At 40.9% G+C, this 21,761-nt stretch overlaps 1 protein-coding gene across 1 annotated transcript; it reads right to left on the reverse strand.

The window, feature by feature from the left end:
- Positions 1-9,389: 9,389 nt before the first annotated feature.
- LOC104309197 (carbonic anhydrase 3) lies at positions 9,390-21,379 on the reverse strand. Its single transcript, XM_009910487.2, has 7 exons — positions 21,343-21,379; positions 21,074-21,271; positions 17,662-17,780; positions 15,646-15,738; positions 13,861-13,926; positions 11,298-11,453; positions 9,390-9,662 (listed from the first exon to the last, which is right to left on the reverse strand). The coding sequence occupies exons 1-7, from the start codon at positions 21,377-21,379 to the stop codon at positions 9,543-9,545; spliced, it is 789 nt and encodes a 262-aa protein (XP_009908789.2). The 3' UTR covers positions 9,390-9,542.
- Between the last annotated feature and the right edge of the window lie 382 nt (positions 21,380-21,761).

Here is a 21,761-nt window from a genome sequence, read left to right on the forward strand (position 1 = left end):
TGGGGTTGGACTAGATGATCTTTTGAGGTCCTTTCTAACCCCTAAGGTTCTGTGAAAGTTATCCAGCCTACCTATGGTTCCCAAATGGTAAACAATGAGACTGTGGCAGGTGTTTCACACCAGCTTCAGGGATCACATCCAGACAGAGCCTTTAAATATGGTAAGTTTAGTAGTAAGTCTACATGACTTCTTAAGAAAAGAGACTTAGAGAGCAATGAACTCACACTCATTAGAATGTCTGTTAGTTGCTTCCAGAGAGACCTGTCAAAGTTATCTATAATTTTACATGAAGAAAGGAAGAGACACCAATTCTTCAGTTGTTTGACCTTTATTGAATATAACCCCCTCCCCCCCCCCAAAAAAAAACAAACTTGAAAAAACCTTGAAAACCTGGGTCACACCCAGAAAAGTAATTGGCTGAATAAATACTAAGTAGACAATATTCTCCCATTTGTCATTTCATTCTTGCAATTCAACATAGTGGTGTATTGATGATCAAATGTAAGTATAATGATCCCATAAGGATTTAATATGTTATCTTCAGGGAAAATAAGAGGGAAAATATTCCTGTTGGCAATGACATGATCTTTTAAAAGGATATAGTTAGAATGTGTCATCTTAGTCCCATATCTATACATGAAAAGCATCCAAAGGGAATAAAGTCCCAGTATTATTAGCTACTAGGAAAGCCTTTTATTGAGCTGTTGGTCAGCCACAGTGCTTCAGGTATTTGTAGAGCAGCGTGTTTCACAGTAAACCTGCAACTGAACAAAAACCTGATGGAAATGTCATGCTGACAAAAGGGAGGCTACTTTATAGTACAGGCTTTCCTAAAACTAGCCCAGAACCTCAGAACTGCAGCATATTTCAAAAATGCGTTGGGATCAGCATCACATAAAGCCAGTTGGCTGAGCATTATGGCATCATCTTGATGACATTTCTCTGTCTATCTGCCTGGACGTAATGCGATCAGTATGGAACGGGTAGCACCTCAGCACTCCAGCAGCTTAAATACTTCTGCACTTTTCTGCAGATCAAATAAACAGCCAGCTGGTCACACCAGTTAATACCTTACTGCCTAGCTATAAACGGAATGTTTTCCCTATTCATCTTCACAATTAAGCACATTTACTGATAAACCACTGAGTGATTTATTGAGCAGGAGAAAAAAGGGAAATAAAGGAAAGAAGAGTGATATGAAACCTCCGTTGTGTGACAGAGAGAATGGCCTGGGCAAGGAACGTATGGAGCCCATGCTATAAGGAGAATGGGAGCTGAGTATGGCATAACGGGGACTAACATAAATTCCTGGGGCAGACAGAAAATAGAAAGGGAAGTGAGCAGGAAGGGACAGCAGTGAAGAAAAAGATGGAAAAAGATTTGTGGCACAAGAATTATTGGCATGATATAAGATAGGCTGGTTGCCAGGAGTCCACAAAACAGAAGAAAAGGAAGGCAGTTTACAATGTCTGACAGCGGAGAAGAAAAAGTGTCAATGTGAGGTGATTAAATACATCCAGTAAAGGCTGTAATGGATTGACACAGTCCTCCAGTGTACACAGAGTCCCTATCTTTGAAATTCTGTATGTATAGGATCAAAAAGAGAGAGTCAAATTTAAGAGATTATGTTAATTCAAATTAAATTACGGTAGTTACTTACTCAGATACTATGAACAGGATTTGCTCCAGCAGAGTATTTATTAGTGTCCTGGAATAAAATTTCATTTGTCTTGTTTACTGGCAAAACTTTAATGACCTGAACAGTGACACAAAATATACCCTCAGCCTGTTCAAGGATGAAATCATGGTCTGCAATCCAGAGGAACCCTGGAATGGTGGAGAAATGAGATGACAGGAGCTTTAGGCAATTGAACAAAGGCAGTGCCGAGTCCTGCACCTTGGGAGAAACAACCTTCCTGCACCAGGACCTGCTGGGGCTGATTGGTCAGCAGGCAACTTTTCATAAAAGGACATGGAGGTCCTGGTGGACAACAAATGGAGCATGAATCAGCAGCATGCCCTTGCTGTGGGATGCACTGAGCTGGATTAGCAAGAGCGTAGCCAGCAGGTTGATGGAGGTGATAATTTCCCTGGTGCCACTGGTTCTGGAGTCCAATTTCGAGCCTGCTAGAAAGACACTAAATAAGTATTGCAAGTGCAGTGGAGGGCTGGCAAGATAGTTGGTGGGCTGAAGCACATGGCAGGCAAGGAGATGCTGAGCACGCTGGATTTGTGCAGTCAGTAGATCAGGCTGAGATGTGTCTCCTTCAATTCTGCTTCACCTCAGTGCTTGACTGAAGAACCATTGCAACCCATCACAGAACAGCTTTGGAATGTTTGTTTTGTGCCTGATACAAATATTACGATAAGGCATCTTCTATTTTGATTAGGAATTTGTGGAAAACAATACAGCAGAAAAGAAGCTGCAGAAAGCACCATATTGCTTTGCAATGGCACAGAGCATGCCTGGCAGTTTGCAAAAGACATTCACACAGTGCATTTCATTGAGCATGCCATACTTGGCGTGACATGTTGCAGCCAAGAAGCCAGTTTGTCATATGCCTTCCACTTCAGTGAGATTTGTGCCAGGCTATGGAAAACATGGTAGGCATGAATGGAAACCTATCAACAGCCAGATCTTCGCCTGCCAAAATAAAAAGGACAGCATATTGAGTTGTGTTGCTATTATGTCACAACCCCCATTTTTTTCCACAGTTTCTATTGTCAAAGACCAGAATTTGATACAGGGTAAGAGGTAAAGGACTCTACAAAATCTCTTTCTGCCAGGCTTTATTATATTTTTATCACTACTCACCTACAAAACCTTAGAGCTGCTGTGGCATAATCTGCTCCAGTGCTTATGTCATTTAAAAGTCTGCATGAACAAACTCCATGAAACAAAAAACAATGCAAATTTCATTAGTGTTGGCAGTTTTGTCCTGTTCTTTGGTAAAGGCTTTTACACATGGATGACCTCAAAGAAAATCCCCCCAGTAAACACTTGGTGAATGTTCAAAATGTGTTGGCCGTCTGGGCTGGAATGCGGGGCAAAACCCTTCAGCATGTGTTCCTGTCTACCCACTTTGCAACGCCACCCATCTACAACACATAATTGGGAGCTCATTTGAATGCTTTCTGAATGCCATCCAGCCATTGCTGTCAACTGCGTTGTTTTGCTTGCTACATTTCCATTCCTTTCAAAGCTCTGGAAGACATTTACTTCTCCATGTATACACACACACAGACATCACCCATGATTAATGGTCAAAGCCAGCAGGCTTGCTTCACTGAATACACAGCAGGCTAGGTTGAACAACCAAAACACACTCCAGAAGTATGTTACTAGGTGGGTGGAGGACTGCATTATGTGTGAGATTGTAGTTTGTATCACTACAGTACTGCAAGATAGACCAGAAATATACATTTCTGCAGAAAGAGATCATCTGGAAAAGTCTATCTAGAACTCATGAGATCAGCCAGGCTGTTGCCTACTGCAGGGAGCTCATCAAGAGCTCTAACAAAATTTGGCAACTCTTTGTCAGACACATTAACACAGTGAATCTTGCTTGCCTGACAGTTTGTTATAAAATCAGCATCCTGCTGGACCCTGATTGTGACTTTTTACCCAGGGACATGATCTACTCTGGAGATCTTGCCAAGAAAGTATAGACAGAGAAACGTGAAGAAGAATCATGTCCACAGCACGACCTGAGGCTGGATACATAACACTGTGTTAGACCTTCACTCCCCATTGCCCCTAAGAGGAGGAGATGTCACTCTACACAACAACATTTTCTGATTTGGGGGTTTAAAAGGTGTGGGAAGCACATATAGGAACTGTGGTTGGAAATGGTCAAATATTGTATGGGACTTCTCACACAGTGGCATTTAAATATTCTGATGCTGGACACCAGTGTAAGAACATAGTTATTGTCACTGCTAATTAGTACTGTACCATATTCTCTTTAATCTAAGTCCCAGCACAATTGCTACTTTAAAGGCAGAAGGCATGTTCTATATCCTTAACTTTACTTAGATTACATCAACTCCATGCCTTTTTCAGAATTTTTCAGTGGTGGAAGTTATAGTAAAGTGCTCTAAGAGGTTAGGCATGGGAAACATTGTTTCTAAACTTGCATCCCTTACCTTTCCTGATGAGACAATGAAATCAGAGTTTCATTTATAGGTCTTACACACTCTTGGGCAGCAAATCAACTTTCATCCGCTTATTCAAGGGTCAGTAGCATTTGCTTAGCTATAAATTTAGGTATGCTGCAGACACTGATGCCATCCAGTAATCAGTGATGTCCAACCAGAAAAATTATTCCTTAATCAGCCATTTTCTCTAACAGAGATTTATTACACAGGCAATGCATAACACTGGGGGAACTCTAAATTAAGGCTTAGTGTCTGGCAGCTTGCAGCAAAACAAAAAAAAATATATAAAGAATGCAAATAAGTAAGTAATAAATTAAATAAAAATAAAATAAATAAATAAATAAAGATAAATTAATACAATTAAATTAAAATAATGGTTTTTAAGAATCAGTCTTTTCTGGAAGAAACAAACTCTCATGGAAATGCCTTTGGTTTTGTTTGTTTGCGTATTTTTTTTGTCTTTTAATTCAGTGGAGAAATTAGCGTAATCATAGAGGATGGGTGAGCCATCATGTGCAGAAAGAAGAGGACTGTGCAGACTGAAAGAGCTAGTTAGGCTATTACTGGCATGCAGGGCAGTGTGCCCTGCAGCCCTGGCCTCAGAACTACTGAAATCAGCAAATTGGGTGCACATATGTGGAAGATTTTAATCTGTAGGTCCTCTTACTTTGTGGGAGGATTCTTTGGGAATGGAATTACCTGGACTTTTCTCAGTGTGTAGAAGCAAAAGCACTTCTATACATAAACTTTGTATGAATAAACATGCAGGCAAAATATAAAAGCCTTTTAGATAGAAATGGATCTCAGTCCATTAATATCAACATTTATTTTACACAGGATCCTACAGCTCAAGAATATCTTGAATAGACAGCATTTGTTTCAATTGTAGTCACTGCTCTTGCTGTACTAGAGGGATCTGGGCCCTGTAGCAGCTCAGGCTTCCTGCTGGCTGCAAGTGGTGTCAGAAACGTGCATGTTGAGGAACTGGCTCCACCACGTGGACTAGGACATTGTAATGGTTTAACGCAAAGGCTAACCTGCCTGCTCCCCCAACACAGAAGCGAGGGAGAATTAACACACAAGAACTCGGGGTTGAGATTAAGAGGAAAGAATTTACTGCATAAACAGGATAACATATATGCACCATTACCTTAGCTAATAATCTAATTAATCTAGTAGCACAATGCATGATTACCTTATCTTAGCCTATTTGCAGAAGCAGCACAGTGAAATAAACGGGGAAAACAGCATAAAAGAAAACCAGCATATTACCCCACTGCCACTCCCTGCAGAAGAGCCAACACTCAAGAACCCAGAAGCGGCAGCCAGAGCAGGAAGCCTCCCATGTTACAGTCTGAACTTCAAGCCCCATAATACTTCAGACAGTACTTTTTGAAGTTGGCATGACTGCAGCATGGTATCAATGACTGCAGTATGGTATCAATAACAGCTGCAGATTCAACCCATGACAAACATGAACATTACAAACCCAGAAAGGACCTTCTTCACAGGATGTTAGGGGTTGGAAGGGAACCTCCAGAGATCATCAAGTCTAACCCCCCTGCCAGACAAGGACCATAGAATCTAGCACAGGTTGCACAGGAATGCATCCAGATGGGTCTTGACAGTATCCAGAGAAGAAGACTTCACAACCCCTCTTGGGAACCTGTTCCAGTGTTCTGTGACCTTCACAGTGAGGAAGGTGGAACCTCTTGTGTTGTAGTTTATATCCATTCTCCCTTGTCCTGTCACAGGGTGCAACAGAGCCTGTCCCCTCCCTCTTGACACCCAGCCCTCAGATATTTATAAACATTTATTAAATCCCCTCTCAGTCTTCAGTTGTCAGTAAGGATGTTTTCATTGTCTGTGGGACAAAGGCAGCATGCATTGTCAGTAAAAAAGAAAATACTGGGATGAATTGGAAGAATTAAAAAAGTAAATCTAGTAAAGCTTTGTGTTCACCATCATACAGGTCTGAGAGAACTGACCCATGGTCTTGCTGGTCTAGCCCAGCAAGCTGATCTAACCCCAGGAAGCATTTTTGAGTCCTTCAGCAAGCTTTCTGACAGATCTTTTGCAAGATACTAGCAACAGTAGAAGAGTGAGAGTGTGCCACTGAAATTCTCCAAAAGGATATTTTTTTCCTGAGACCTACAACATGTTCTGCTTACCAATGGCATGACAGAACTGCAAAAGCATGCATTAGCATGAAACTATGCCTCAAAGAATTGGTGGCACAGTCAGTGAGACTTTCAGAACAGACAGTATTCTCTGTGTGTGCTTGTGTGGAATCTAGGTATGGTTCAGTAGTGCAACCACTTTTGCATAGCTGATGCCATCATAACTTCCAATCTTCCTGTTGGATTTTCCCCTAGAAAGGCAGGATTCCATATCCAGGGAGAGCTTATTAAACAGAGTTCTTCACAGAAGTGTTGCAATCTACTGTGTCAAAAGTTTTCTGAAGTAGACACAACTTCGAACTGGGTGAAGTTTGCTCTACTCTTCTCCTTAATTTACTGTCTCACATAATGATAGTATTCATTCTCATCTGAATATTTCTGTCAATTGCTCTTCATTCACATTGATATTCTTTTTCTCTCTTGTAGATGAGGCAGTGTGGTTAGAGTCCACACAACATATTCTTGGTTTGTTACCACAGTGGTCAATACTTAGCGGTACTCTCCATCAAAGAGAAAAAAATAAGTGGAACAGAACTGTGTGTGCTTTATTCTTCTAGAGAAGAATGAAAGTGTAAAGCATGTTTGCAGTGAGGTTGGTGCTTTTGTGTTTGAAGACAGAATGGAATTGCAGCAAGTAGCTTGATGGGACTCTGAGCAACCTGATGTAGTTGAGGATGTCCCTGCTTACTGCAGGGGGTTTGGACTAGATGATCTCTAGAAGTCCCTCCCCAACCCAGTGCATTCTGTGCTTCTATGAAGTGCATGATGGAAGAATATAAATTTTGGACTTTATTTTCTTTTGTGCCCACATACAAAGCACACATTTGCTGTTGGAAACAAAACTGCTCTATGAGTAGCTGTTAAAACTTCCACCTATTCTGCCTTTCAAAAGCAGCAGGGGAAATACGCAAATAAAGTCTACTCAGTGTCTGATTCTGTGAGTAATTAAGACACTATTTCACTTTAACAAGTTTAGCCTGTGTATTTAAAAAATATAAACGAATGAGGACATTTTGGAATGATCTAACACTGCAGCTAAGGGATCTATGTGCTTCCTGTAAGAATCCAAAATTCATCTCTCTTAGTGATACTCAAGATCAGACCTGAATGCATGAGTTTTGAGGAGATGTAAGGGAATGTTTGTGTCCAGGCAAGAAACACTTCTTTTTGTACCTGAAAACAGAGAACAAGTGACACTGTTCTGACGTCTCCTATTTTTGAGGATCTGTTTGATCAAATACCTGGAACTAGGATGACATAATAAACTAAACTCCAACAGCTCAAAAGATGATTCCACCTTTCTATTACAAGCATATGCATTGGAGAAAAGAGTAGCAAGGTTTTCTCCTCGGTTCTTGTTACTTGCAATCACCACTCAGCATTAGAAATAAAACCACAAATCTTTTCTTTTATGGAAGTTGATTTATTGGTTCTCTGAAGACACAAAAGCTGTTAAGTGCAGGCAACTCATCTTGTATCATTGCCCCATTAACAAGAGAATAAAACATCACAGTCAATGGCTTTTAAAGTAGAAAGGTTCAAACTCTTGCATCAGTTACTTGTTCTGAAATGTTCTTAACAGCAACATCATCAACTGAGAAGAAATTGTAAGACACAGTACAGCAGAAAAAATGTTGCTTGTGAGCTTCCAGTAGAAACATTTTTGTATTGAGAAGATGTACAGATTCAGAAGTTTAGAGGAGCTCTAAGGGACTCTTGAAATCACTACTGCTGCAAGTGCTGCACTTGTAATATGAAAAGCTGATCTTCTGATAAGGTTAAGCCACTGCCAAAATATTTGTAAACAGCATTTGATCAAAACTTTAGTTTATGATGACATGATCTTGTGGTTTTTTTTAGATGAAACTGCTTTGTACTAAGCAAAAGACACTTCTAATAAACTGAGATATTAATTCTCCATGGGAATTCAGCAATTCTTTGAACATTTCTCAGTGAAAACAAAAGATCAAACTCTGCTCTTAGTTTAATTCCTGAATTCTCAATGAATTGTGCTGGCAACAGCAGTAGAATTTGTGCAATGTTGCACATTCATCCCTTCCCTGCTTTACTCACATAATCTGCACGTGGGTTCTGTTTAGGTAGTGCTTGTGTTACGCTGATTATAAGTTCCTGTCTGCCAGTGATTCCTCACTCAGATCATGTGTGCAGCTGATGTGTCTACACAGAAAGTAAGAGCTAAACAGGCTCCACTTATGAGTCTCCACCTACACAGAGTCACAATAAGCAAACAATTAGGTGAGTTAACCTGGATTTTTCAGTAGTGGATAAAACAAATGACACACAAGTCATCCACAAGGACCCTGTCCATAAGCAACACCATCTCTAATAGGTGAAATCATGCAGACAAAAATGTCAGAAGTTAAAAGCCAGCCAGGCATAGGTAAGATAGAGCAGCAGAAGAAAGGCACTTCCCTCTCATCAGTACTAAAGGTGCTATACTGAATATGAGGCAACATGATACCAGCAGCACTCTACAGCTGGATAGATGAAGTGACAGCAGCAGTGAAAGAGGAAAAAATGAATGGGCAGCAGGAGGACACAGCAAAGACAGCAAATGCTGAAATGACAGCAAGGTGTCTTTTCTTCTTCAGCTACAGAAGCTGAATATGCCTCATTGTGTCCCCAGAATGTGAATCTAACCTTGGATAGCAAACTATGAGCAAGGGAGGGAAGGAAAAAAACTAGTATGTTAAAGAGGAACTTATCCTTTGGAAGTTGGCACTGGAGGTGGGAAGTCTGTGGAAGATCACTACTAGAGATGCTCTAGGAGCAGGCATTTTACCTCCTGTTCATGTACCATTGATCTACTGTTATTTCTGCTTTCCTGGACTACTGATTCATTTTTTTCTGCCTTTTCTACATTTCCTTTGAAACTAATTTTAAATATTGCAACTGAGCCTTGGTTTTTTTTCTTTGTTCTCTTTTTTCCCCCCAAGAACACATGGCAGAGAAGCCAAAGCCAAGGCATTTGTGGTCAGGAATCACCTTTACCTCACATTTCCTGATTAAGGTTAGCATTGGCATACACTTTGCCTGCTTTCAAAATCATATTCAGTTTCACCACTCAGAATTTCAAGCTGAGAAACACATATCCAGATGAAAAGCAGCAGACAGCAAAAACTAATTACAATTTGCAATGCAGGGATGTTCTCACTCAGGTTCATTAGAGTGAGTCCTGAAACTTCACTTGAATGAGGCTCTCACTATCCTGCCCTTCACAGGCTGAGGTGGGCGCCAGTTATCAACCAGTGGGTGCACAGGTTCATTCTCGGCGTTCTTGGAAAGGCTGCGGAGCTTCGCCATCTGCAAGGAGGGAAAATTAAAGTGTCCATGTGAATTCTCCCAGAAGCAGTGTGGACCCTGAACAAACTCTGAAGCAGAGAAGTTTTCTTATACAATGAGAAGCATACTGGTAGAAATGACTCATGGAATCACAGAATGGTTTGAGTTGGAAGGGACTTTAAAGATCACCTAGTTCCAGCCCCGCTGCCATGGGCAGGGACAACTACTAGACTGGGTTGCTCAGGGCCCCATCCTTTGAACACTTCCAAGCTTGGAACCTGCACTGCTTCTCTGGGCAGCCTTCTCTGGGTTGCCTCACCAATCTCTTCCTCATATTCAATCTAAATCTAGATTCTTCCAATTCAAAGCTATTAGCCCTCCATCCTGTCACTCCAGTGAAAAGTCCATCTCTCCTGTAGACCCCTTCAAATAATGGAAAGCTGTTGTAACCCAGAGCCTTCTCTTCTTCAGGCTTAACAGCCCCAACTCTCAGCCTGTCTTTGTCGGAGAGGTGCTCCAGTCCTCTGATCATCTTCCTGGCCCTTCTCTGGACCCACTCTAACAGTTCCATGTTCTTCTTGCCTTGGGGGCTCCTGAGCTGGACACAATACTCTATTTGGATACATTATTAGCAGAGATCACTGGAGCCCAACAGTTATCAATGTTTCTGTGGATCTTTGCACTCTTTATCGACAGAACAATGCATCATCTGACCCTTGCCTGAGCTTCTTTGGGATTTTTTTCCTGACCTACTCTCACAATGTGAAGAAAGAGCAGAGGCCTGCCATGACCCTGCTGGGGCTGGACTGTAGTCAATCACTTGTGAAAATACAACCTGTGCAAGGTAGTCTGATAGATTTTTCTATCTGCTGGTCTGCAGAAGTTTATATTTTGTTCTATAAGGCAGGGGAATGTATGCCAGCTGGATTATTACCTTTAGTCATGAATTCAGCACTTAGCCCTCATTCTCCAAATTAACTAAAATTGTTATCCTTTTGTCAAAATACAAAACAAATCTCTTCTGAAAACAGCCAAATCAGTAAAAATGCTGCACACTGACTTGTACTACTGAAGCAGAAAATAGTATCAACATCCAAAAGTTTTAATACAAGAACTAAAAAGAAGGTCTCCTTATCCAGACTGACTCTGTGACCTTTTTCCTGTGTAAATGCACATTTGAGCTGTATGAATACAGATAGTACATAAATTTGCATCAACATTCAGGTTTGCAGGTTTCAGCTGCTTTGATCCTTCTCACTGACAGTTTTTAGGATGTCGAGATCTGGACCAGCAATTTCTTAAACTGGGAAATCAGCTAAATGTTAGTCTCACTTGCCACTTAATGCTGAAGCACAGAGGAACTGAGGCTGGTGTGATGGCTGAATTTTGTCGCTTGGGGGCACTTCTGCCTACACAGGTTTTTAGGATCCTCTTTCCTGCTGAAGCTTTTCCAGGAGGTGTCTAGGAAAAGAGTCTGATTCTCAAGGGAAGTTTTAAAGTCCATTTCAACAGTCCATTCTGCAGGCAATTTATCACAATCCTTAACTAAAATTTCCCTTATAAAAGGTTCAAGGCAACAGAGGGCTTGCAAGTCACTGACATACTGAAACACTTTTGAAGACTGGTAAAGGGATGGCAGAACTTGCTGGAGTTTACCTGGTCTGAGCTGACTTCAATTGGCTCCTTCAGGAGAATCCAAGTGATGCACTCCTCACAGGGCGGTGTAGTGAATGAACCATGGTAGGTCCAGTAGTCTCGAGATTTGGGGAAAAGAATTGAAGGATCAAAGTGATGAAATGGAGCCTCTTTGCCCTTAGAGAAACAAAAGAAAACATCAGTATCTATGTTATTGTAAAGAAAATTATTAAATATCAAGATTCACACAAGAGATCAACTTCATTTTCTTCCTGTCAAGCATTTATCCTGCAGTTAATAACAACTGACATTTTGATTCTATTAATACATTAAAAAAAAATAATTAGAAGTGGAAATGTTCAAGACCAAAGAAAATTAATTGTTACATTTTTCTATTCAGGAATTATCAAAATCTTGGTTTATTTTGTGTCACTTGGGCCAAAAGCTGAAGGCTGTGGCACTGCAGCTCCTGGCATCCTTTTGATCCAACAGAGCACTGGCCAGGCATTTGTCACAGATTCATTACAGTCTTCTCTTTTACCTGAAGGAATTTGAATCTTCATCTCTGCTCTCCCAAAGTTGTATTGTCATGGTGACACTCTCAATCTTTTTGCTGGATCCTGAATATCTTAGAACTGAAGGTGATTATCACCAGGCAAGGGAGCACAGCAGGCACCAGGCAATATTTCCTGCTAAGTTTTTCTTTTCCACTGAATAGGATACTCAAGAGTAATATCTCCAAAGGGCTGTGATCAAAATACTTTGTCCCCTCAGGGCAACAAGAATAAGCAAGAGAGTTCAGTTCTCTACTGGTATTTAGAATGCAGTTCTGGAAAGTGAAATCTATGATTCTTAATTCCTTCTATTATGGAGAATCTTCTTTAGATGGTAACAGAGTATTATCCTACAAAGGGCAATGGGAGGAGATGAATTTTTTTTTCACACGTCCTTGCACAAATTATAGGTGGAAAGAATAACATCAAGACTCCACAGAATCACAGCATTACTGAACAGTAGGGGTTGTCCAAACTCCATTGCCACAGCAGGATCACTTAGGGCAAGCCACGCAGGAACACATTCAGGTGAGTTTTGAAAACCTCCAGAGAAGGAGACTCCACAACTTCTCTGAGCAGTGTTCCAGCACCCTCACAGTAAAGAAGTTTCACCTTAAGTATTTCCTTAAGGAAATAGACTCAAAAATATGTCTTCCTGAGTAAAGTGTTCTGTAAATTTGTCATGAGTTTGCAATTAACTTCACCCAAAAATTGTGCTTTTCCAGTACAGTGACCAAGAAACTCCTCTGCCTGCAATGCCTCACAGCAACTGTAGTTGCATGTGCAATAAATGTACCGGTGTCACCACCCATTAATCTTCCCTGAGAAATAAGTTATCTTGATAAAATGTATGTGATGACAGAAAAGGAAATAGGCATACAAGATCAAATGCACAATGTGGTTGTTTGCATTTGCATCTATCTTTCTCTGCTTTTCTTCAGCTGTTGCTATTTCCAGAACTACTACAGAGAATAAGATCTGTATGCTGTTAGAAGTCATAAAATCTCCAGTTAGGAAGTCTCAGATAGAATGTAACAGATATGCAGTTCCCTGGGCATAAAGAACTAAAAGAAAAGGTTAGGGAAAAAAGCCAAAGACTCTGAGTGATGTGCAACCAGCTTTTGTGCTCAGACCCTGCACACCAATGGCACTACATACAGACATAAATTAAATGCAAAAAATTCAGCTAAATTTGGGAGAAAATGCTTATTAAAACCATCAAATTCAGTCCTGGTAATCTGGTGGTATGCTCAGTGTGAAATAAAAATGTGACTTTTCTATTAGCATCATTAGAATCATAAAGTTTATCATGAGGAAGAACTGCTAAAGTGTACCTGGAGGTTAGGCTTACGTTATATGATATTGTTAAATACCAATAGACACAGAATCACAGTTCTTTGCAAAGCACTCCCTTCTGCAGTGATATCTATGCAGTAGGTATGGACTTCAGTCCTTGGATCATTGATTAAGCTGGAGAGCACTTTAGTATAGGTTTGCAGTGCTATTTGTCCTAGTATCCTAGAAAGAACCTGGAACTGGTGAATCTGGTAATCACCTCTATAAATGAATTCAGTTCCATCTTAAAGCTAACAATGTTTTCAGCCTCCCTTACTCTGACTGAGAGCTTGCTCCATTATTCCCATTAGTTTTTTCTCATTTCAGGCTAACAAAATTACTGGCTTTCTGCATTTGTTTTGGCCACTGCTGTCCTCAAATTAAAAAGGCTTTTCATTTCTTCTTGATATTTGCCCATTAACTTATTTTTACAGAGTAGTATCACAAAGACTATCAATTGTGCTTGCAAGGATTGATACAATATCCTCTACAACAGAACAGTTATTATCAGAATGTAGTAGTGATAGCTATATGTTTGCTTAAGTAAAAGACAATGTCCTGCTCCACAGCCCAGTGTATCACTCCTGTGCTAGCACTGGGTATCAGAATGATGGCAAAAGGAGTGAATCTGAACTTTTGGTTTCTGCTTCTGCTGCTATTCAACTACTTTATAACAGAAAAAAATGTTCTGATACCTTGGTCTTAATGTTATCGATTTCTTCAAGAATTCTCTTCATCTCTGCTTTGGGAGTTTTTCCAACCTGTAATGCAGAGCACAAGTGCTGTGTTTTTTCATCATGGTCCACAGTATGTGAAAGACAGTCAGTACATCTCAACAGGTTCATCTGTCTCAGGACATCAGGTAGACTGACACAAAACTCTGTGTTGAAAGAACCTCTGAAACAGCAGGCTCAAGTAACAGGCTTACAGACTCTGTAAGGTATCTCCCACTGTCTGAGGAGTGTCATCAGTGCCTCCCAGGGCCTAGCCTTTCCTCCTGGTTTGGAAGGAACCCATAACCACTGTGAGACCTATGCGCACTCAGCAGTGTTGATGGTCTGAAGAGCTGGAGTTCCTGCAGACACTTCAAACATTCTACAGCACTTATGCAGCCAAAGAGGTTTATGTCATGACCTCTTCAAGCCATGAGGTCACTTTATTGCTTTTGGTCATGATATTCAGCCATTCCAAAAGCTTTGTGATGGCTTTGCATCCCAGAGAAGTAAAGACATGCTGTTATTGCCATATCTTGTTCCAAAATGCTTTAAATTGAGTTCTTCAAGAGATAATTCAATCTGCTTTAGCAATATAAAAAAGCCTAAAAAAACAGTCATGGAACTTGACAAACCCAGAGCAAAACAATGGCTCCTGTGCCATGGGGCATGAAGGAAACAGAGAAGATACAGTGACACTGCTTACTTTTTAGATCTTTTAGCTGACCTTAGCATGATTAATGGGAACATAATGCTATACTTGGTAATTCTTGTCTTACAAGATGAAGCTTTAGACCAAAAGAAATGACAAAGGAAGAAAATTTGAAAGACATAGTCATATGGGAGAAACTGGACAGGTGCTGACCTTCAGTTTAACCACACAAAAAAAGTCAGGCTGCCTCACAGTATAACAGAGTAAGAATGACATTGGATTTGGCCTGTCCAGGGACACGGTGGCAAAATTAACCACATCGACTTGCTATTGCTTGTATGAACACAGTTCATTAGATAAAACAATAAAAGATGTTCCTGATGCTGTGCTAAAGCTGAAGTGAGGACCTGCACATGAAATGGCAGCCATATAGCTGAAGTCTGCATAATTTATCACTTTTAGATTGTCTGCCTGTTAGTGTTTCACAGTGTCCTAGATCAGATGCAGATTTGATACTGGGATTGCATTCTTTCTGTTAAATGCATTTCAAAATCAATTGAAAAATACCAGTACAGTATTACGGGGTTATAAGGCTCCTTTATTTCAAGGTGAAAATGTTCAAGGAAGGTAATCAGTCAACATAACCTTGCTGACAGGCAGATACAATACCTGTTATCAAACAAAGGACCTTGAGCCACCAAGTCTAATTGAGAGGCATCCCATATCAGGGAGGCTGGAGAAGATGCATCCCTAAGGTCCCTTATGACCTAAGCCATTCTATGATTCTGTGACCTGGTCATCTGAAAAAGAGCTGGCTATCTACTAGGGGGAAAAAATCAGCTAGTGTCCCAGGCTTGAAGTTGTGTGTCTCTTTTTCAATACTACCCATGATATATATGCCACTAGTGTCACAAACGGTGTCAGAAGTCAGCTCTGAACAGGTTAGCGCATATCTGAAAGGCCCAGCAACATATGTGTCATCAGTCTGGGCACCACTTTGAATGTTTTCCTGTAAAATAATACAGTGCAGCAAGAAACAACAGAGCTTTCCCCCCTGCCCTTAGAGAAAGGTGAAACATACAGAAAATTATAAAGACTGGGTATTTGCCACTTACCTTCAGGAAAATGCCCACAACAGCCACACCATCAGGTTGTTTCAAAGCTCCTGCAAAATTGCCATGTTTTGGATTCCAGTGCACCATGTGTAACTGGAAGTCAATGAAACCTCAGTTAAAAAGTCAAGAAATTGCCAGGAGCACAATCTTACAAGACTTACATTATGTTAAGGAAAGTTTCCAATACACAGAAAGGAAGGGGCATAGATGTTTCCTATTCCTGTTCCCATGCTTCCATACACTCACACTTTCTCTAATGCATCTCTTTGCATTTAATTGGAGCATGAAAGAAAGAAAATTGAGTTTACCACACGATACGTTTAAAAGTTAATCAGCCAATTTAACTACAAACAGTTTAACCCAAGCACATGATGTGCACACATGCAGTGCATAAAGCGCCTCCTGACATGCACTTCATCTCAAGCAGACTTTTAGATTGTCAGGTTATGCAGATAATAGCTCAAGGATCTACTCTGGGTTGTAGGTAGTACTTATGTAATTGGTTTGTACCTCTTCCTGCTCTCAGCACGTTGTACTGGAAAGGAGTGGAGATAGTAACCTGACATTTCTCTCTCATTTCTACTTTCAGCAGTGCTGTATTTTCAAGATGTATTTCAAGTTTTCACATCTCCTTCCAGAAAATCTTTGGCTCCTGCATATAGCTATAAATGTTGCAGCCAACAGTGTGGAAACCCAAAAATAAGTAGTGTCCAGAACATCATGCCATACAAAAAATTCTGGTGCATATTTTTGAGTGCAAATCCTAAACATCTTTTTCTCATAAGCACAGTGACCATTATTTAAAATAACAATGAAATAGTTTGTCCTGCTTATAAATGAATTCATTTGTCTCTGTTTCTTTTCTCTTCAGAATAAGGATATCACTGCCAAGCATAAAGCTGGAGCAGCCATATATCTTTGGTTGCATTCCAGCATATGATTGACAGGCTTTCCTCTTCTGTCAGTAAATATCTGACTACTGCAAGCAAAAGCAAAGTAAAAGGTCTGTGCATGAATTAACCAAGAAATAGCTTGAGGAAGCTGTTTAGGTAACCACAGAAAGTAGAACACCACCCCAGTTTGGCTGTGGCTAAGGAATGAGGCAAAAAAAAACCCTGACCAAAACCACCACCCACAGTTTTCTCTGCAATGTTTGTACACAATATCTGCCTGAATTCTCTCCTCTGCTAGGTGGGCACAGCCTCTGTAAGCTCTGTACCTTAGGGGAACAAGTAAGAGGCAGGAAAACACTGTGGGCATAGGCATAGATTTTGAGCCTATTCTCAGATAAGAGGAAGGAGGAAATATTTGCTAGCAATTCACTAGGATTGGTAGTGAACTCGCTTACATTTATTACCCAAAGAAGACTTCAGGGCCTAAAGCAGACATTAATTTTAGCAAATTTGGACAACAATAACATACTACTTTAGGTTAAAAAAACCTCCAAATGTCTGTTTACCACAATTCCTGAAAATAAGTAGAGATTTAAAGTATATGTTTAGAAGCTGGAAGACACTCTTTACCACTCTGAATCAGTTTTAAGGTGGTTTTAATTTTGATTTTCACTTTATCAAGTGTGCTTTTGGTGCATTTTTCTTTTCATTATTAATGCTTTCTGGAACTAAACAATTCAAGCTATACCAGAATTAGCTCAAAGCCAAAAAAAAACCCAACCCCACCACCTCATCAGAAAGCAGATCTCCCTATTTGGCAATAACAGCTTGCTTGCTCTCAAATATTTTGTAAACCATTCTAAAATATCAGCAAAATCTCTTGTTTGAAGAAACAAATCCCGTGTTAGCATATACATGCAAAGATACATTTGCTGGCAGATGCAACTTCTGCTACAGCATGCTGACAAACAGTCACAAGTTTTGTGGTCAGATCTTTGGAAAAAACAAACAAACAAACCAAAAGCATAAATACTTGCAAAACAGGGAATGGTTAATCGGTTCAGATGCACAGCAAGTCAAATTCCAGTTAGTACTGACTACTACTATTTCAAATAGCTCCTACCTCTGCTGCGTATTTCACCCCATCTATCACATGCTCAGAGCCATGGTCGTCAGAAGAACCCCAGTGCAGGTGAAGCTGGCGCAGCCGGTAGGCTTCAGTGAGTGGCCCACCTCTCAGCACTGCAATGGATAATCTGCATCACCAGCAGCCTACAGAACACGTGTTCACCGAAAGGGCACCTCTACTTGAAAAGCCTGGAGCACCTTTTGTAAATCCAGATGGTTACAGTGGGGCTCACAACACTCAACTGATTTCCAAGACTGGGGCTGAATTCTGTTACCATTCAGGACACGTCCTGTTAGATGTGAACACTGTGGAAGCTGCTGTGAGTCAAACAGAGGGTCACACCCCAGAAGCAGAGTATGACCCTTTTCTTTTGTCAAGTGGATGCACTATAGTTTCTGATGTGGAGAGAGGAGGAAGGTATTCCCAGCTAATTCTGGTCAAGAAAATGGTCTGTAGTGAAATGGTTGAGGAAAGGACTGTGAAATTCACCTAAAGGTGCTTTGAGGCATGTCTCTAGTCCATGACTGGCAGACCTTTTGCAGTTCAGACAACTGAACAGTGGTTACAGCATGGTTTGCTGCTTCTGGGGAAAAAAAAATAAATCTTTCTTGAAAGGGAGGGAAGAGAAAAAGTTTAGGTCAAATGGGTTAGAAAAGTGTTCTTGAGAAAGCAAAGCTAAATAGTCCACATTCAACATTGCCACCAATTAAACAAATTAAGCAGCTGTTATTTCTGATGTTTGCCAACTAATGCTGACCATGCATTGATCTGACAGTTTATATAATTTCTGACTTCCAAAACATCACACCTGCTCTTTCACTTTGGGGATTCCTTTAAAGAGGGACTGCTTAGAGGGCAAGCTCTCAAATACATTTTTCATTCATTACCTAAGGCAGGAATGAGACGTGTTTCCTTACACAGAAAGCTGATAATGCAGTTCACAAATGCAGTGCCAGAAGGCCTTGTTTAAATAGCATTCAAGTTTGAACTTCTACCAATAGCTTTGAAGTTCAAAGTTAACGTTGAAGTAATATTTAAATCCCCTTGTGCCCAATGGTCTAAGATTAATTCTTGATATCATATGTGTTGGAATACCTACACACAGTAAGAGGTTTAACTTTGCAGTTTCTCCTTTTGGTTTGGTAGGTGTCACAGCCATTAGGGGTGGGAGGGGGCAGAAACAAAGCACTCTTCTGAGTTTTAGGTATGCAGTTCCTCTTATTTTTTGAGTTTATTCAGACATAAATAAATTATCATAATAAAATCAACAGAGTATTGAGTAAGCCTTATGTAGAAGAAAATATTTGTCACATAATAGAAGTAGTAACAGTATTGTTGTTTCAGTTTTCATTGCAGGAAAAATAAGGCATCAGTTCTAAGGCCCAAATCCCCACAAGTATTTGCTTGCCATTTCATACTGGAATCAGTTGGAGGCAGAAACATTCAGAAGCTGAACTTATGTGATCTACCTACATCTGCAAGCTAAATTGATATCAGAGCTGGAAACTCATTTAGGAGTCATTTCTTACAAGTGGCCCTTTCCAGAGCTCAGATATTGTGAAGCACTTGGAAACGGCACTTCATAACCATATGCAGATCTCTATAGCATAAAAATAAATCTTTTTAACATTCAAAATTTTTCATGTGATTAGATTAAAAAAATAAAAAAAGCTATCTTCATGATATTTTTTTTCCAGTAAAAATGGATTCTGTGACTGCTACTCATCCTCAGCTGCTGCCACCACAGAAGCCCACAGATGAAGGTCATGTTTATGAAGTCATTTTTCACATGGTTTTACAGAGCTGTTAGGCATTGTATTTGACTTCAATCAGACACTTCCCTATGAAAGGCTTGAGCCCTAAACTACCATCCAGCAGCCTGCAGAAAGTTAGTAACAACAGCAGGGAGTGAATGTATATGCTGGGTGTCCAGATGTCCATCATCTGATGGAGAGGGGAGACGTAGAGAGGGAATAGAAGGAAGATGATTCAGAACAGGGCTGCACAAAGGGTTGCACTGTTTGGCTAGATCTCTCTCCAATTCAGTTCCCTGGGCAGACACTTTCTTGAGCAGCTTCTGTCTAAGCATTTCAGACTTTAGGAAGCAGAACCACTAAGTGGAAAGATTCGTAATGAATTTAGTTCCCATGCTTTGAGTCATGACATTGATTTTTATGCAGTGCTTGTGGGAAAGAATTCCCTGTTATATCAAAACTGCAGTTTATGTTTTGCCTGCAGTAATAAGTAGTAAAGCACCATACAACTACATAACAAAGAGATAGTCCTGGTCGTAAATAGTTTAGATTCTGTCTGCAAGATGTGCAACAACAACAGGGAACTGCAATGGTAAATAAAGGAGTCCAAGGAAACAAGGAGTTCAAGATCAACAAGGGAGATAGTAATCTTTCAGTGTGCTGCAGATACATTTCATTAATTGTATAGTTTACTAAGAAAAAAATCCCAATACGATTGCCATCAAAGCCAATGCAGAAAAATACAATGGACATTAACTCTTTTTTCCATCAATTAGATTGCTTTCCTTCTTGATAAAGGACTGATCTTGAGATCTCTTGAGGTATCTATGCTCTTGAGATATATTCATATTATGTGGTATTGTGAATTTATTATTCATTGGGACTCTTGCTTCCTATCTGAACTCAGAGCTATGCCCTGATATAGCTGTGGAATCATAATGTGAACAATTTGATTTTGGGCTTAGAGACTGTTCTCAATTAAATAGCAAAGCCATTTCATAGATTTCCTGAAGCTATGAAGTGCTATTTTCTTAGCTTTTTCAGGCTGTGGAAGCTCTTAAGACTTCATGTACACATCAAGATGGTAGCCTATGGAAACACAGAATCACAGAATGGTTGGGGTTGGAAGGCATCTCTGAAGATCATATACTCCAGTGCCCCTACTAGAGCAGGTTCACCGAGAGGAAATCATCCAGGAACATGTGCAAGTGGGTTTTGAATGCTCCCAGAGATGCAGACTGCACAACCTTTCAGAGCAGCCTGGTTCAGTGCTCTGACACCCTCTAAGTGATGAAACACACAAGTTTTGTGTTTATAAAATGTCTCAGAGTGCACACCAAGACCCCCTTGGATGACAATCTCTCCTCTGACACAAGAACTGAGGATGCAGTGTCCATACTGAAGGAGGTAGCTTCCATTTGAATATGTATTTCAGGGGTGTCCCTGCAACTACAACCTCCCTGTCCTACTTCTGCTGGACCAAAACACGGTTAGATCCACCAGAGTAAACTCCAAGAGGGACGTTTTTTATGTACTCAAGTGACTTTTCCCTGACAGCCTCCATAGGCTAGCTACAACAGGATGCATTTGGAGTCCCAGTGCTTTGCAGACCTCAGTTCCAAACAAACCCCAAAAGCCAAGCCAAAACCAACCTGAGCGATCAAAGGTGTCATCGAAGACGACCCGGCAGGTGCGTCCATTGTTCAGGATGGATTTTGCTGCTCCGGGATCATAACTGGCATGCCAAGGGGAAAGAGAAGAGTCGTGCTGCACATCTTTGCTGTTGATCTCAATGGGTGACTGCTTGTCTCCCTTGGCCAAGGGATAGTTCTCATGCCAGTGCTCAGGTCCTGTCAGGGAAAAGGCACAGAAGTGTCTCCCTGTCTCAGCCTTGTCCCACTGGCCCCATGCCCCAACTCACCATTGTCACTGTCGTAGCCCCACACGGACTGAGCCATGGTGCCACTGCACACCCCAACCCTCACCCTCCACACCGGCTTTGTTGATGCAGTGGCCTCTCCCTCCCTCCCTCCTTCCTCTCCTCCTTCTCTCCTTCCCTGGGGGGCTTTTTATAGACAGCTGCAGCTTTGTGTCCTCCCTTGAAAGGTGGGCAGGCAGAGGGTGGCAGCAGGAGGCTGTGAGGGTGATTTTGGGCAAGTTGCCAGGGCAGACAGGCTTCAGAGCTCCAACTTCACTGCTCTCATAAATATTCCTGCTTAACAGCTCCACAAGACACTGCATCTGCCTGAAAGGGTATCTCACAGGCTTCAAACCCATGCTGTAATGCAAAGCTAGCTTCTGTCAGACCCAGATGAGACCACTCCTGGCTATTTGGTCAAC

This window comes from Dryobates pubescens, chromosome 14 (genome assembly GCF_014839835.1).
Source record: "Dryobates pubescens isolate bDryPub1 chromosome 14, bDryPub1.pri, whole genome shotgun sequence".
NCBI lineage: Eukaryota > Metazoa > Chordata > Aves > Piciformes > Picidae > Dryobates > Dryobates pubescens.

Coding starts and splice junctions, on each gene's coding strand:
- LOC104309197 (XM_009910487.2), bottom strand. CDS start 21,379: ATGGCTCAGTCCGTGTGGGGCTACGACAGTGACAATG. Junction 17,781..21,073: donor TGACACCTTTGATCGCTCAG/GTTGGTTTTGGC, acceptor TATCCATTGCAG/TGCTGAGAGGTGGGCCACTC. Junction 13,927..15,645: donor TTGTGGGCATTTTCCTGAAG/GTAAGTGGCAAA, acceptor TCTGCATTACAG/GTTGGAAAAACTCCCAAAGC.